The sequence below is a fragment of the Thamnophis sirtalis genome, unplaced genomic scaffold, assembly GCF_051295495.1.
Source record: "Thamnophis sirtalis isolate CommonGarterSnake01/CBP01778 unplaced genomic scaffold, rThaSir2_p1.2 scaffold_4, whole genome shotgun sequence".
NCBI lineage: Eukaryota > Metazoa > Chordata > Lepidosauria > Squamata > Natricidae > Thamnophis > Thamnophis sirtalis.
Genome location: NW_028261384.1, coordinates 4,428,177 through 4,441,011, shown reverse-complemented (window position 1 = coordinate 4,441,011; position 12,835 = coordinate 4,428,177). Strand labels below are relative to the sequence as shown.

Here is a 12,835-nt window from a genome sequence, read left to right as displayed (position 1 = left end):
GGTAGCATTCCCCATGGTCATGTGATCACAATTCAGATGATTGGCAGCTGACTTATATTTATGATGGTTGTAGTGTCCTGAGGTCATGTGAGACACCCCCCCCCCTTTGCAACTTTCTGACAACAGGGACGTTAGACTCACTTAACAACTCTGGCAACAAAGATCGTCAAATGGGAAAAACTCACCCCCACTGTCTCACTTAGCGATGGAAATTTGGGCTCAGGGGTGGTTGAAAGTCAGAGACACCAGCGTGACTCAGGTTCTGTGCTGGGTCTGCCTTGAGGTTGGCCTCCATCTTGCGTTTGCAACTGTGCCGGTAGTCCTCGACTTACGACCATTGTTGTTAAGTGAGACATTTGTTAAATAGATTTTGTCTCATTTTACGGTATTTCTTGCCACAGTTGTTAAGTGAATCTCTGCAATTGTTACTCACCTGGTCATTAAGTGAATCTCGCTCTCCCCATTACAACCATTGTTGTTAAGTGAGGCATTCGTTAAATAGGTTTTGCCTCATTTTACGATCTTTCTTGCCACCGTTGTTACGTAAGCGAATCTCTGCAATTGTTACTCACCTGGTCGTTAAGTGAATCTCGCTCTCCCCATTGACTCTGCTTATCAGTAGGTCGCAAAAGGGGAATCACACAACCCCGGGGTGCTGTGACCGTCATAAATATGAACCCATGGCCAAGTGTTGTGAAACATGGTCATAGATCCCTTTCTTCAGTGCTTCCCCCTTGAGTTTGCTGGTCAGAAGGTCGCAAAACGGAATCAACTGACTCCAGGACCCTGTGACCGTCATAAATATGAGTCACTTGCCAAGCATCTGAGTTTTGATCACGTAACCACTGGGAGGCTGCAATGGTCATAAGCGTGAAAAACGGTCGTAAATCACTACTTTCACTGCCGTTGTAACTTTGAACGGTCACTAAATGAACTGTTGCAACTCAGAGACTGCCAGTTCAACCATCCTCATTAGAGTTCCCACCAGAAGATCTTGAGGGCGCCAGCTTGAAGGAGAAAGGAAGGGCTACGGTACTCCTCACCTGAATGTTTTTCTCGCAGTCTGTCTGATGGTGCAGAAGCAACTCGCTCTCCAGCAGGAACCTCTTGCCACACTTCTCGCAAATCTGCATGCGTGTGTGCGTGACGTTCATGTGCTTCTCCAGGTACCAGCGGTTGTTGAACACACGTGGGCACTTCTTGCACGGATAATGTTGCTTCTCCTCCAGCTTGACCTTCTGGCCGGGAGGATCCTGTTCCTTCTTCTGCTTCTTGGCTTTCTGATCCCCATCGCCATCCTCAGCCACTTCGTCTTCATCTTCTCCCACCTCCTCCTCTTCCTCTCCTGCTTCCGTCATGGGTGCAGCAACTTCACCCATTTTGCGGGATGCAGGTGAGTTGGTGGCCTTGGCAAGTGGCCTAGTCCTCTGAGGTGCGCCGGTCTTCTTCCCTCTCATCTCGGCCACATTGCTGTCATTGTCCCCTCTGTCCTCCTCTTCCTCGTCCTCCTCTTCTTCTTCTTCCTCATCCTCATCTTCTTCCTCTTCCGACGTGTCCTCCTCCTCTTCCAGGTCCTCCTCTTCCGAGCGCTCGTCTTCATCACCCATATCTGCATCGTCATCTTCATCCCGCCTACCGCCGTTTTCTTGTTTCCGATCCACCCCCGAGGAACGCCGTTCTCCTTCCGGGCATCCAGCTTCCGAAGCCACTTGTTCGGCAGCGGTAGGCTGTCCTTCCGCACCTTTAGAGACGTTGAGGGTCTGGTTGTTTAGGTTGACCTCCACAATGATCTGCTCGCCACAGCTGTAGGAACCTCGGTTGCCCAGGGGAGCTTCAGACGCGTCCCCTTCCATCTTGCAGATCCCATGTTTCTCTTCCTTGTAGAACGTCTTGTCGGCCACCGTAGGCTGGCTCTGGTTGCCATCTTCCACCCGTACGGAATACGGGACGTTCCCTTCTCGGGCGAAGATCTTAGGAGGTGGAGGGTCCATTTCTTGCTTGATGTCACCGAAGAACGGAGGCGGTGCGGTGGCTTTGTTGTCCGAAGTCAAGGCCACGTTGTTGGTCATGGCCAAGCTGAGCGCTCGGGTGGCGAGGAGCTCCTGACAGGAGGAAGCAATGTCGGTCATCTGCAAGACCGAGGCCGCATTCAGGACATCCCGAACGTTGTCGGCGTTGACCAAGAGCTTGGAGGTGTAGATGAAGCTCAAAATCTGTTGAAGGCCACGGGAGGTCAAGGCCTCCAGAGAGAGCTCCACCCGCCCGAGCTGCTTGTTCTGGGTGAAGAGGGAGTGGAAGAAGCGGCTGTAGGCTGCCAAGACCCCCTTGTGGGCCGGGAAGACGGACGCCTGCTGCTGCACCAGGACGATGTCCACGTCACACAGGTCGGGCTGGAGAAGGCGCTGCTCGTTCAGCCTGTCCATCAAACACGTGAAGTGGAGGGCAGCATCTTCTACCAGGGAGAACTCGGGAACAGGATGGTCAGATGTCTTTTCAACTATCAGCTGCAGGGAAAGAGGGAGGGAAGGAAGATGGATGGATGGATGGATGGATGGAAGGGATGGTGGAAAGGAAGAAGGAAATAAGGAGGGAGGGATGATGGAAGAAGGGAGGGAGGGGAAGAGGGATGGGAGAGAGAGAAGGAAGATGGATGGAAGGAAGGAAGGAGAGGGAAGGAAGAGATGATGGAAGAAGAAATAAGGAGGCAGGGATGATGGAAGGGAAGACAGGAGGGCGGGAAGGAGGGATGGAAGAGAGAAGTAAGATGTATGGATGGAAGGAAGGAAGGAGAAAGGGAAGGAAGGGGTGATGGAAAAGAAGGAAATAAGGGAGGGAGGGTAAGAGGGGCAGGAGGGAGGAAAGATAGAAGGAGGGAGAGAGGGAAGGAAGTAAGGAGGGAAGGAAGGAAAGAAAAAGGGAGGGGGTATAAAGGATGTGAGGAAGGAAAGGAAAAGAGAGGAGAAAAAGAAAGAGGATGGGAAGAATGAAGAGTGGATGGGAAAGCGGAAGGAAGGAGAAAGGGAAGAAAGTGGTGAGGGAAAGGAAGAAGGAAATAAGGGAGGAAGGGAAGATGGAAGGAAGGAAGGAGAGAGGGAAGGAAGATGGGAGGGAAGGAAGGAGAAAGGGAAGGAAGGGATGATGGAAAGGAAGAAGGAAATAAGGAAGGGATGGAAGGTGGAAGGAAGGAAGGAGAGGGGAGGAGAAAGACAAGAGGGAGGGAGAATGGGAAGGAAGGAAAAAAACAGGGAAAAAGATGGTTGGAGGGAGGGGGGAAGAAAGGAAAGAAAGAGAGAAAGAGAGAAAGAAAGAAAGAAAGAAAGAAAGAAAGAAAGAAAGAAAGAAAGAGCAAGTTAAAGCAACACTGCAGTTCATCTCAACCCTCCATGGAAACAGTCTGAAGCCACGCAACGTCAGATGCTGCTTAGTAACCAATCCCCTTGGCCCCTCTTGGTAACATAGCCATCTCCATCTGCAGGTAGTCCTCGACTTACAACCCATTCAAAGTTACAAAAAAAAGTTGACTTCACTTACGACCGTCGCAGGAATCCCCACTCTCAAGTGATCATAATTTGGGCACCCACCTTGCAAGATTGGGAAACCCCCAGCTGAGCCATTTCTAATCTTATTTCAGGTAGTTCTCGACTAACGGCCCCTGTGGTTAAGCGGGTTTTGCCCCATTTTATGACATTTCTTGCCACAGTCGTCAAGTGAATCCGTCTTCCCCACTGATTTTGCTGATCAGATGTATTTACCGTCATAAATACAGCACAAAAGGGGGATGCTTTTTGCGTATATTTACCTCTGATTTCATTTTTCTTTTTGCAAAAAAAAATTATTTCTGATCTGTTTCCAATTTATCTTTCCCCAGATATTTACTTCTGATTTTGTTTTTTCTTTTTGCAAACATTTATTTCCAGTTTCTCAAAAACCTGCAAAATTTACTTCTGATCTCTCTCTCCTTTTTTGGGGGGGGGGGGCAGATATTTATTTCTGATTTCATTTCTGTTTTTGCAGAGACGCATTATTCCTAGTTTCATTTCTGTTTTTTTTTTTTTTGTGCAAAGATTGTTTCCCTCTCTATTCCCAACCTCTTCCAATTTTCTGATTTGTTTTTGAAGCTGAGGTTTGTGGGTTGGTTGAAAAAAAAAAACAGGGAAGCGTCAGAGCCTTGGATTGAACAAACAGAATTGTTAAATCTTTTTGGAGATTTTGGTGGGGAGCTGTGGAAGACATCTGCTGAAAACATAAAACGCTGCCAAAACGCATTATGCAAGCAGGCCCATTAATTGCACAAGGGATGACAGCAGATAGCATAAAATGCGGGTAAAAAAAAAATGTTAAAGATATAAAGCTAATGACAGATAGTCCTCAACTTACAACAGTTCATTTAGTGACCGTTGGAAGTTACGACAGCAGTGGCAAAAGTGACTTGCGGTCGTTTTCTCACTTACAGCCATCGCAACAATCACATGATAAAAATTCGGGCACTTTTCGCAAACGGTTCATACTTATGACGGTTTCCCCTGGGTCACACGTGATCCACTTCAGCGACCCTTCTGACGAGCAAAGTCAATGGGGAAGCTGGATTCACTGACATGTGATTAGCTTAAAAGCTGCAGGGATCCACTTAAGAACTATGCCAAGAAAGGTCATAAAGCAGAGCCAAACTTACTTAACAACCGCCTTGCTTAGCAACAGAAATTTGGGGAGGAAGGAAGGCGAAAAGAATAAAGTAAGTGGGGAAGGAAAGGAAAAGAAAAATAATGAGAGGGAGGATGGAGGGAAGGAAGGAAAGAGAAAGACTGACAGAGAGACAGAGAAAGGGAGAGAGAGGGGAGGAAGATGGGAGGCAGGGAGGGAGGGAAGGAAGGAAAAAGTAGAGGGAGGAAGGAGGGAGGGAAGGAGAAAGATTAACAGAGACAGAGAAAGGGAGAGAGAGGGGAGGAAGATGGGAGGCAGGGAGGGAGGGAAGGAAGGAAAAAGTAGAGGGAGGAAGGAGGGAGGGAAGGAGAAAGATTAACAGAGACAGAGAAAGGGAGAGAGAGGGGAGGAAGATGGGAGGCAGGGAGGGAGGGAAGGAAGGAAAAAGTAGAGGGAGGAAGGAGGGAGGGAAGGAGAAAGATTAACAGAGACAGAGAAAGGGAGAGAGAGGGGAGGAAGATGGGAGGCAGGGAGGGAGGGAAGGAAGGAAAAAGTAGAGGGAGGAAGGAGGGAGGGAAGGAGAAAGATTAACAGAGACAGAGAAAGGGAGAGAGAGGGGAGGAAGATGGGAGGCAGGGAGGGAGGGAAGGAAGGAAAAAGTAGAGGGAGGAAGGAGGGAGGGAAGGAGAAAGATTAACAGAGACAGAGAAAGGGAGAGAGAGGGGAGGAAGATGGGAGGCAGGGAGGGAGGGAAGGAAGGAAAAAGTAGAGGGAGGAAGGAGGGAGGGAAGGAGAAAGATTAACAGAGACAGAGAAAGGGAGAGAGAGGGGAGGAAGATGGGAGGCAGGGAGGGAGGGAAGGAAGGAAAAAGTAGAGGGAGGAAGGAGGGAGGGAAGGAGAAAGATTAACAGAGACAGAGAAAGGGAGAGAGAGGGGAGGAAGATGGGAGGCAGGGAGGGAGGGAAGGAAGGAAAAAGTAGAGGGAGGAAGGAGGGAGGGAAGGAGAAAGATTAACAGAGACAGAGAAAGGGAGAGGGGAGGAAGATGGGAGGCAGGGAGAGATGAAGGAAGGGAGGAGGGAGGAAAGGAGAAAGAAAGATTGGCAGAGAGAGAGATAGAAAGGAAGGGAGGGAAGGAAGGAAGATCTCACGGCAGGTCTAGCAAAGAATGGGTCTCCATCTTGGAGCAGGTTTTCAACTTTAGACAAATACCAAAACTCCCACTGGCTTGTTGCGCAGCTATGCTAGGAATGTCAGCTTGGTCGAGGCTTGTAAGGAGATGCCAGAGGAAGATCTGAAATGCAAAGTTTCTACAAAACTTTTTATGTGTGTTTTTTAAAAGTCTGGATAGAAAGCTACCAAAAAAACACTGTGGTTGTGGAAAAAGGCAGAATCTCTCATTTCTTCATATTAGGTAGACCATGGGCTCTCCTCCCTCCTTCCCCTCTTTCTTCCCCTTTCCTTCCTTCCCTCCCCTCTTTCTTTCCTTCCCTCTTTCCTTCCTTCCCACCCACTTTCCCTTCCTTCCTTCCCCTCTTTCTTTCCTTCGCCTTTTCTTCCTTCCCACCCACTTTCCCTTCCTTCCATCCCCTTTCTTTCCTTTGCCTTTCCTTTCTTCCCTCTTCCTTCCTTCCCCTCTTTCTTTCCTTCTCCTATTCTTCCTTCCCTCCTTTTTCCCTTTCTTCCTTCTCCTTCCTGTCCTTTTTCTTCCTTCCCTCTCCTTCCTTCCTTCCTTCCTTCCTTCCTTCCTTCCTTCCTTCCGAAAACAAAGGTGGAGGCTCACTTTTAGGATGCTCTCCCAAATCGATAAAAGCCCCATTGAATCCTAGGGCTGGAAAGGATCTTGGAGGTCATCTAGTCCAACCCGCTGATCAAGGCAGGAGATGGCTGAAAAGGCCCATTCATTGGGCTGGGGTTGTGAAAGAGCCAAAATACAGGCAGTTTCTGATTTACGGCCAGTTCTTTTATAACCATCTGAACAATAGACCCATCATCTCCCACCCCCACCGGTCATGTGGCCAAGTATCAGGCAGGTCCGCTTTATGACCAGACCTGATGTTCTATGGTCATAACCAGGATCTGCGATGTACGTTGCCAGTTTCCAGAAAAAGATGAAAGTCATGTATAGTCCTCAACTTACAACCACAGCTGAGCTGAAAATCTTCAGTGTTAAGTGAGACCGTTGAGTTTTGCCTCATTTTATGACCTTTCTGGACACAGTTGTTAAGTGAACCCATGCAGTTGTTAGGTTGGTCATACAGTTGTTAAATGAATCGGGCTTCCTGCTTAACTTTGCATGTCGGAAGTTTGCAAAAAGGGATCACTCAACCCCGGGACACTGCAAGCGTCATAAATACGAGACAGTTGCTCAGCGTCTGAATTTTGATCACGTGACCACGGGGACGTAGCAATGGTCATAAGTGTGGAAGAACAGTCATAAATCGCCCTTTTCAGTGCCGCTGTAACTTTGAACTGTCACTAAATGAAATGTTGTGAGTTCAGGACTACCTGTGCTCATTATCCCTTATCCAAAGTTACTATCTCAATCATAATTCTGATTTAAGGAGCCATATCCGAAATATCAACTTATGCAGTCCATAAAAAAACGACACAGCTCCTCACCCCAAATGCGAGAAGAAACACCAGCATTATGGGGTGACGAGGAACCTTGGAGATCATCTATCCAACCCTTGAGTCTGCAAAGGGTTCAATTATACTCTAGTAAAGCGATGGCGAAACTTTTTTGGCTCGCGTGCCATAACGGGGGGGAGCGCAGGGGGGGTGGGTGTCGTGCGTGGGCGTGTCGCACCCATAATGTAATGTGTGACCTCCCCCAGCGCGCATGTGCTCATGACAGGCACGAAACCCCCCCCCCTCATTTTTTGGATGCTTGTGAATTTTTAGCAATAGCAGTAGACTTATATACCGCTTCATAGGCCTTTCAGGCCTCTCTAAGCGGTTTACAGAGAGTCAGCATATTGCCCCCAACAATCTGGGTCCTCATTTTACCCACCTCGGAAGGATGGAAGGCTGAGTCAACCCTGAGCCGGTGAGATTTGAACCGCTGACCTGCTGATCTAGCAGTAGCCTGCAGTGCTGCATTTAACCACTGCGCCACCTTGGCTCTTGTGAGAATTGTGAGAATTGAAGTCTAGTCATGGTGGATTGGGGGGGGAATTTCTGGGAATTGAAGTCCACACATTTTAAGAAGAGGTGGGTTCCTACCAGTTCTGCCAAAAAGTGGTATGCTGGCCTGGGTGGCAGAACCGGCAGCGAACCCAGGCTGGCCACGCCCCTGAACCGATTCCCCCGGTTGTCAACGTCGCCTTTTTATTTGGTGTCCTGGGGAGGCGCAGAAAAAATTCCACTGAACTTTGCACATGCAAAAAATCTCTCGCAGTCCCACGTTCCGTTGAATCGATGTGAAAGCAAAAACCGTTTGACTTTCACATCGATTCAACAGAACGTGGGATTATGAAAGATTTTTTCTGTTCATTATAATTATTTGGTTTTTGGTTTTTTTTTTTTTTTGCTGTTTGGGAGGTTTCGGCTTCTAAGTCCACCCGAGCTGATCAAGGAAGATGGGCGTTGTAGTCCTAACTTTCGAGAAGCCAGGGGAGGGGCCAGTGTCTATCATAATGGTAGGCAGGTTCTTCATGGTGCCCAGGGATGGAGTAGAATAAATAGGGTGGAAGCAGCTGCATTTGCGAGGGAAAGTGCACCACACAGAATACCACAGAACCTTCGTTTCTGCTGGTGCCTCTAAAACCCTCGTTTCGCCATTGGTCCCAAGGTCGACTACAGGCAGTCCTCGACTTACAAGGCTTCACTTAGTGACCATTCGCAGTAAGAACGGTACTGAAAATAGTGACTCACAACCGTTTTTCACACTTACGACCGTTTGCAGCATCCCCATAATTACATGATCAGAATCCAGCCACTTCGCCACATATGTTCATATTTATGACAGTCGCAATGTCCCCGGGGGGGATCATGTGATCATCTTCTGTGACCGTCAGCCAAGCAACGTCAGTGGGGAAGCCAGATTCACTTAACAACCATGTTGTTAACTTTAACAGCTGCAGCATTTCATTTAGCAACTGTGGCAAGAAAAGGTCCTAAAATGGGCCAAAACTCAACTTTTTCAATTAAAATGTTAGGTTCAATTGTGGCTGTAAATCATGGACTACTTGTAATTGTCAACATGGAGGTTCCAGCCGGGGGGATTAATTTTTTTTAGCAACAGCCAGGATGCTGGATGGGTGGGGCCATGGGGGTGTGGCCTAGTCAGCTTCCTGCATCAGAGCAAGGGGCGGCCATTCTCGCCCTCCCAGGCCTCCGGAGGCTTTTTTTGAGCCTCCGGGAGAGTGAAAATGGCCTTCGCTGGGCTCTGGAGGCTGGAAATGGGCCCATTTCCAGACTTCCGGTAGGCCTGCTTCTCGCCCTCCCACAGCCTCCGTGCGGGCCCTGCACTAACCTGGCATGACGAATGGGTCGCGTGGAGACTCCTGGGAGGGGCGAGGCCAGCCAGTACTTGTAACTATCTGTTCGGTGAACCAGATTAAAATTAATATCCGGTTCGTCCAAACCATTTCAAACTGGCTGAATCTCACCTCCGGCTGTAACGTCTGCAAGCAAATTTGCTCCTTTGCTGATCTATTGTATATTTGCACAAACACAAACCACTCACTCTCACACACACACACACACACACAGAGTCTATTCCTCACGGCTAGAACAAAACTCTATTGTGTTTGGGGTGACACTGGGAGACACCAGCCATCAATGAGAAGCTGAGTTGTCCAGTGGAAGAACAACTCCACCTTCCAGAACTCCAAAGTTTGGACAGATTATTCTCCAAAAATAACCCCCCACATTTACACAGTTGTTAAGTGAATCACTGCAGTTGTTAGTAACACCGTTGTTAAGTGAACCTGGCTTCCCCACTGACTTTGCTTGTTAGAAGGTCACAAAAGGTGACACTGCAACTGTCATAAATATGTGTTGGTTGCCAAGCATCCAAATTTTGATCATGTGACCAGGAGGATGCAGCGGTCACTAAATGTAATGTCGCTAAATCAATGGTTGTTTTAAGTCTATGTCTGTCTGTTTGTCCGTCCATCCATTTTATTAATCTATTATCACTCATCTATCTTTGTTAATTATATTGCTTTATTGATCTGTCGTCTATCTTAATTATCTATATTGTTTTATCTATCCTTCTATCATCTATCTACATCCATCCATCGATTTATATCAGCCATCCATTATTATCTAGATTCTTAATGATCTATTATCAGTCATGAATGTTTGTTAACTATATTGTCTTATTGATCTGTCATCTACCTTTATTATCTATATTCGCTTATCTATCCATCCATTTATCTATCTCTATCTACCTACCCATCCATCATCTATCTGTCTGTCTGTCTATCTATCTATCATCTATCTATCCATCCATCATCCATCCATCCACCCACCTACCTACACACCCACCTACCTACCCATCCATCTTCTATCTATCTCTATCTACCTACCCATCCATCATCTATCTGTCTGCCTGTCATCCATCTATCCATCCATCCATCCATCCATCCAACTATCTATCTATCTATCTATCTATCTATCTATCTATCTATCCATCTATCCTATTCTTTCTTTCTTTCTTTCTTTCTCTCTCTCTCTCTCTCTCTATCTTCTATCTATCTCTATCTACCAACCCATCCATCATCTATCTATCTGTCTATCTATCATCTATCTATCTATGCCATCCATCCATCCATCCATCCATATCTATCTCTGTGTCTATCTATCTATCTTTCTATCAGCTATCTATCATGTATCTCATCTATCAATCTGTGTCTGTCTGTCTATATCTAATATATCAATCAATGTATCTATCTATCTATCTATCTATCTATCTATCTATCTATCTATCTATCTATCTATCTATGCCATCCATCCATCCATATCTATGTCTGTGTCTCTGTGTCCCTGTGTATGTCTGTCTGTCTATCTATCTATCTAGCTTTCTATCATCTATCATCTATCCCATCTATTATGTATCTTATCCATCTATCGTCCATCTGCCTGGTCCTGCCTGCATATCAGCTCCCCAAACAACGATAATGAATCAATGAAGAATTTTGTAAATAAGGGTCTGACAAAGCCCAGAATTCAGTGTCCTAACTTCTCTCTTGAGGGCTTCTGCAACCGCCAGGCCGTGACTCCCCCCCCCCCCCACAGGACACATACCAATACCCTACATTCTGGCTAGGGATGATAGGAGTTGAAGTACACCACCTCTCTAAAAAAAAAAAACGTCATTTCACCCCCTAGGACTGTGTGTTACTCTCCTTGGCTCGTTGCAGGTAGAAGCTGACTAAGTTGCTGTGCTGCTGCGTACCCGTTGTACCCCCCCCCCCCAAAAAAAGGAGTTATCATGCGTTCTTTCGAAGGAGACATCATGCTTGCCCAAACCCCATTTTTTAAAAAATCCAATACATGCAAACTTAAGCAGACCACGTGACCGACAACCCCCCCCCCCAAAAGAAGCAACAGAATTGAGGGCGGTGGTGGTTTTTGGTGTCAAATCAAAGCAGGTTTCTGTTGCAAAGCTGCCACCGGTTCTTTTTTCCAACCCCCCACTTCCCCTCCAACCCTGTTTGTGTCGTTCAGCGCACGCACGCACACACACACAAAGCGAGAGCAGGTTGCCAAGCTACTTGCAAGGACCTTAAATGCACCGAAATGCAACTGTCAATCAGGCGCGCAAGGAAGCGGATTAAGTCCCTAAAGCCTGGAGGGTTTGCGGCGGAGAGGAAGAGGGGGGGGGGCGAACAAGAAGGGAAGAAATTACAGCGCAAGCCAAGTTGTCTGGGTGAGCTCATTTGTCGCAATGGGATCGAGTCTGGCTAGGGGAATGGGAGGGAGGTTTAACTCCTTGCAAGCCACGGTCTCGCCAAGAAGGAGGTGGGCATCTCTCCCGCGCGGTTCCCCCTCCCCTCCCTTGCAAAAAAAAAAAAGAAGAAGAAGAAGAAGGCAAGGAGCAGGGTCCCAGCAGGCGTGCAAATTTCTATTCCCCCCCCCCTGTTCTCTTCACCCGCGCCTTTGCTTGCAACGTGTGCATGGTGCAGGACAAAACCCGGACCAGAAGAAAAAGAAAGGAAGGAAAGACGAGAGAAGGAAATAGAAGGGTGGAAGGAGGAAGGGAGAATAGGAAAGAAGGAAGGAAAAAGGCAGAAGGAGAGCGGGCGAAGAAGGCACGGCATTGCCTTTGCAAATTTCACTGTAAACTGCATTGCATTATAAATGGCATTGCATTGCAAAGCAACTTCCGACCCTCCCTTCCTCCACTCTCCCACCCCCCCTCCCCATATCTCTTAGCCTGCCAGCGCCCCCGTCCTGGGAATAATAATAATAATAAAAAAAGAGGAAACTAGTTTTTTGGGGGGAGGCGGCGCTCTACCATTTTGCTGCCGGGCTGCCCGATCCAGGGAGCCCCGCTGCTCCTTTGCTCGCGGTGGGGTTGCGCTCTCCATCAAAAGATCCAGGGGTGGAGCGAGGAAGGTGGATTCGTGGGGAGGGGGGATCTTCTCGCTTGTTCCGTCTAAAGAGGTGTGTATATATTGCTTCTCTGGCTGACAGCCCCCCTCCCCCCTTCTCTCCTGCTTCCTCCTCCTCCTCCTCTGCAGCGGCCGACGCTGGGCGCTTTGCAAAGGTTTCCTCGGCCGATGCTCCGCCTCCCCCTCCTCTCTCCCCGCCCCTTTCTGTTCTCCCACCTCCCCAGCAAGAAGAGGGGGGGGGGAGGCTGGCAGCGTCTGCAGAGCGTTCCAGGCGGGTGACGGAAACGTTTGGCTTCGCTTGGCTTTAGTGCGTCTGCGCGCCAGGTTTTGCAACGCTTTGCCAGCGTTGCAGAGATTTGATTTCTTTGTCGTCGAAGAAGCAGAACTGGGAGGGTCTTCTTTTTTTTTAATGTTTTGTTTTTATTGTTTATAATTTTGCCTTAGTTGCTTTATAAGCAATGAGTCACTTCCTTCCTATTTCTCCATACTTACCTAAGGTGGGACTAGAACTCACAGCCTCCCAATGATTGGCCGTCAACCAGTCGGCTTTCATGCCTAATGTACTAGAGCTCACCATCTCCTGGTGATTGGCCCAAAGTCACCCATATGGCTTTCATGCCTAAGGCGGG

General features: G+C 48.0%; 1 protein-coding gene across 1 annotated transcript in view; it reads right to left on the bottom strand.

Moving 5' to 3' along the window:
* The window catches only part of ZBTB47 (zinc finger and BTB domain containing 47), a 28,405-nt gene extending 16,071 nt beyond the window's left edge, over positions 1-12,334 (bottom strand). Inside the window, exons 1-2 of the mRNA XM_087712393.1 lie at positions 12,110-12,334; positions 1,044-2,504 (exon numbers count right to left, since the gene is read on the bottom strand). Of these exons, the coding sequence (XP_087568519.1) occupies positions 1,044-2,504; positions 12,110-12,112 (1,464 nt within the window). The 5' untranslated portion in view covers positions 12,113-12,334. The remainder of the gene's footprint in view (positions 1-1,043; positions 2,505-12,109) is intronic.
* Between the last annotated feature and the right edge of the window lie 501 nt (positions 12,335-12,835).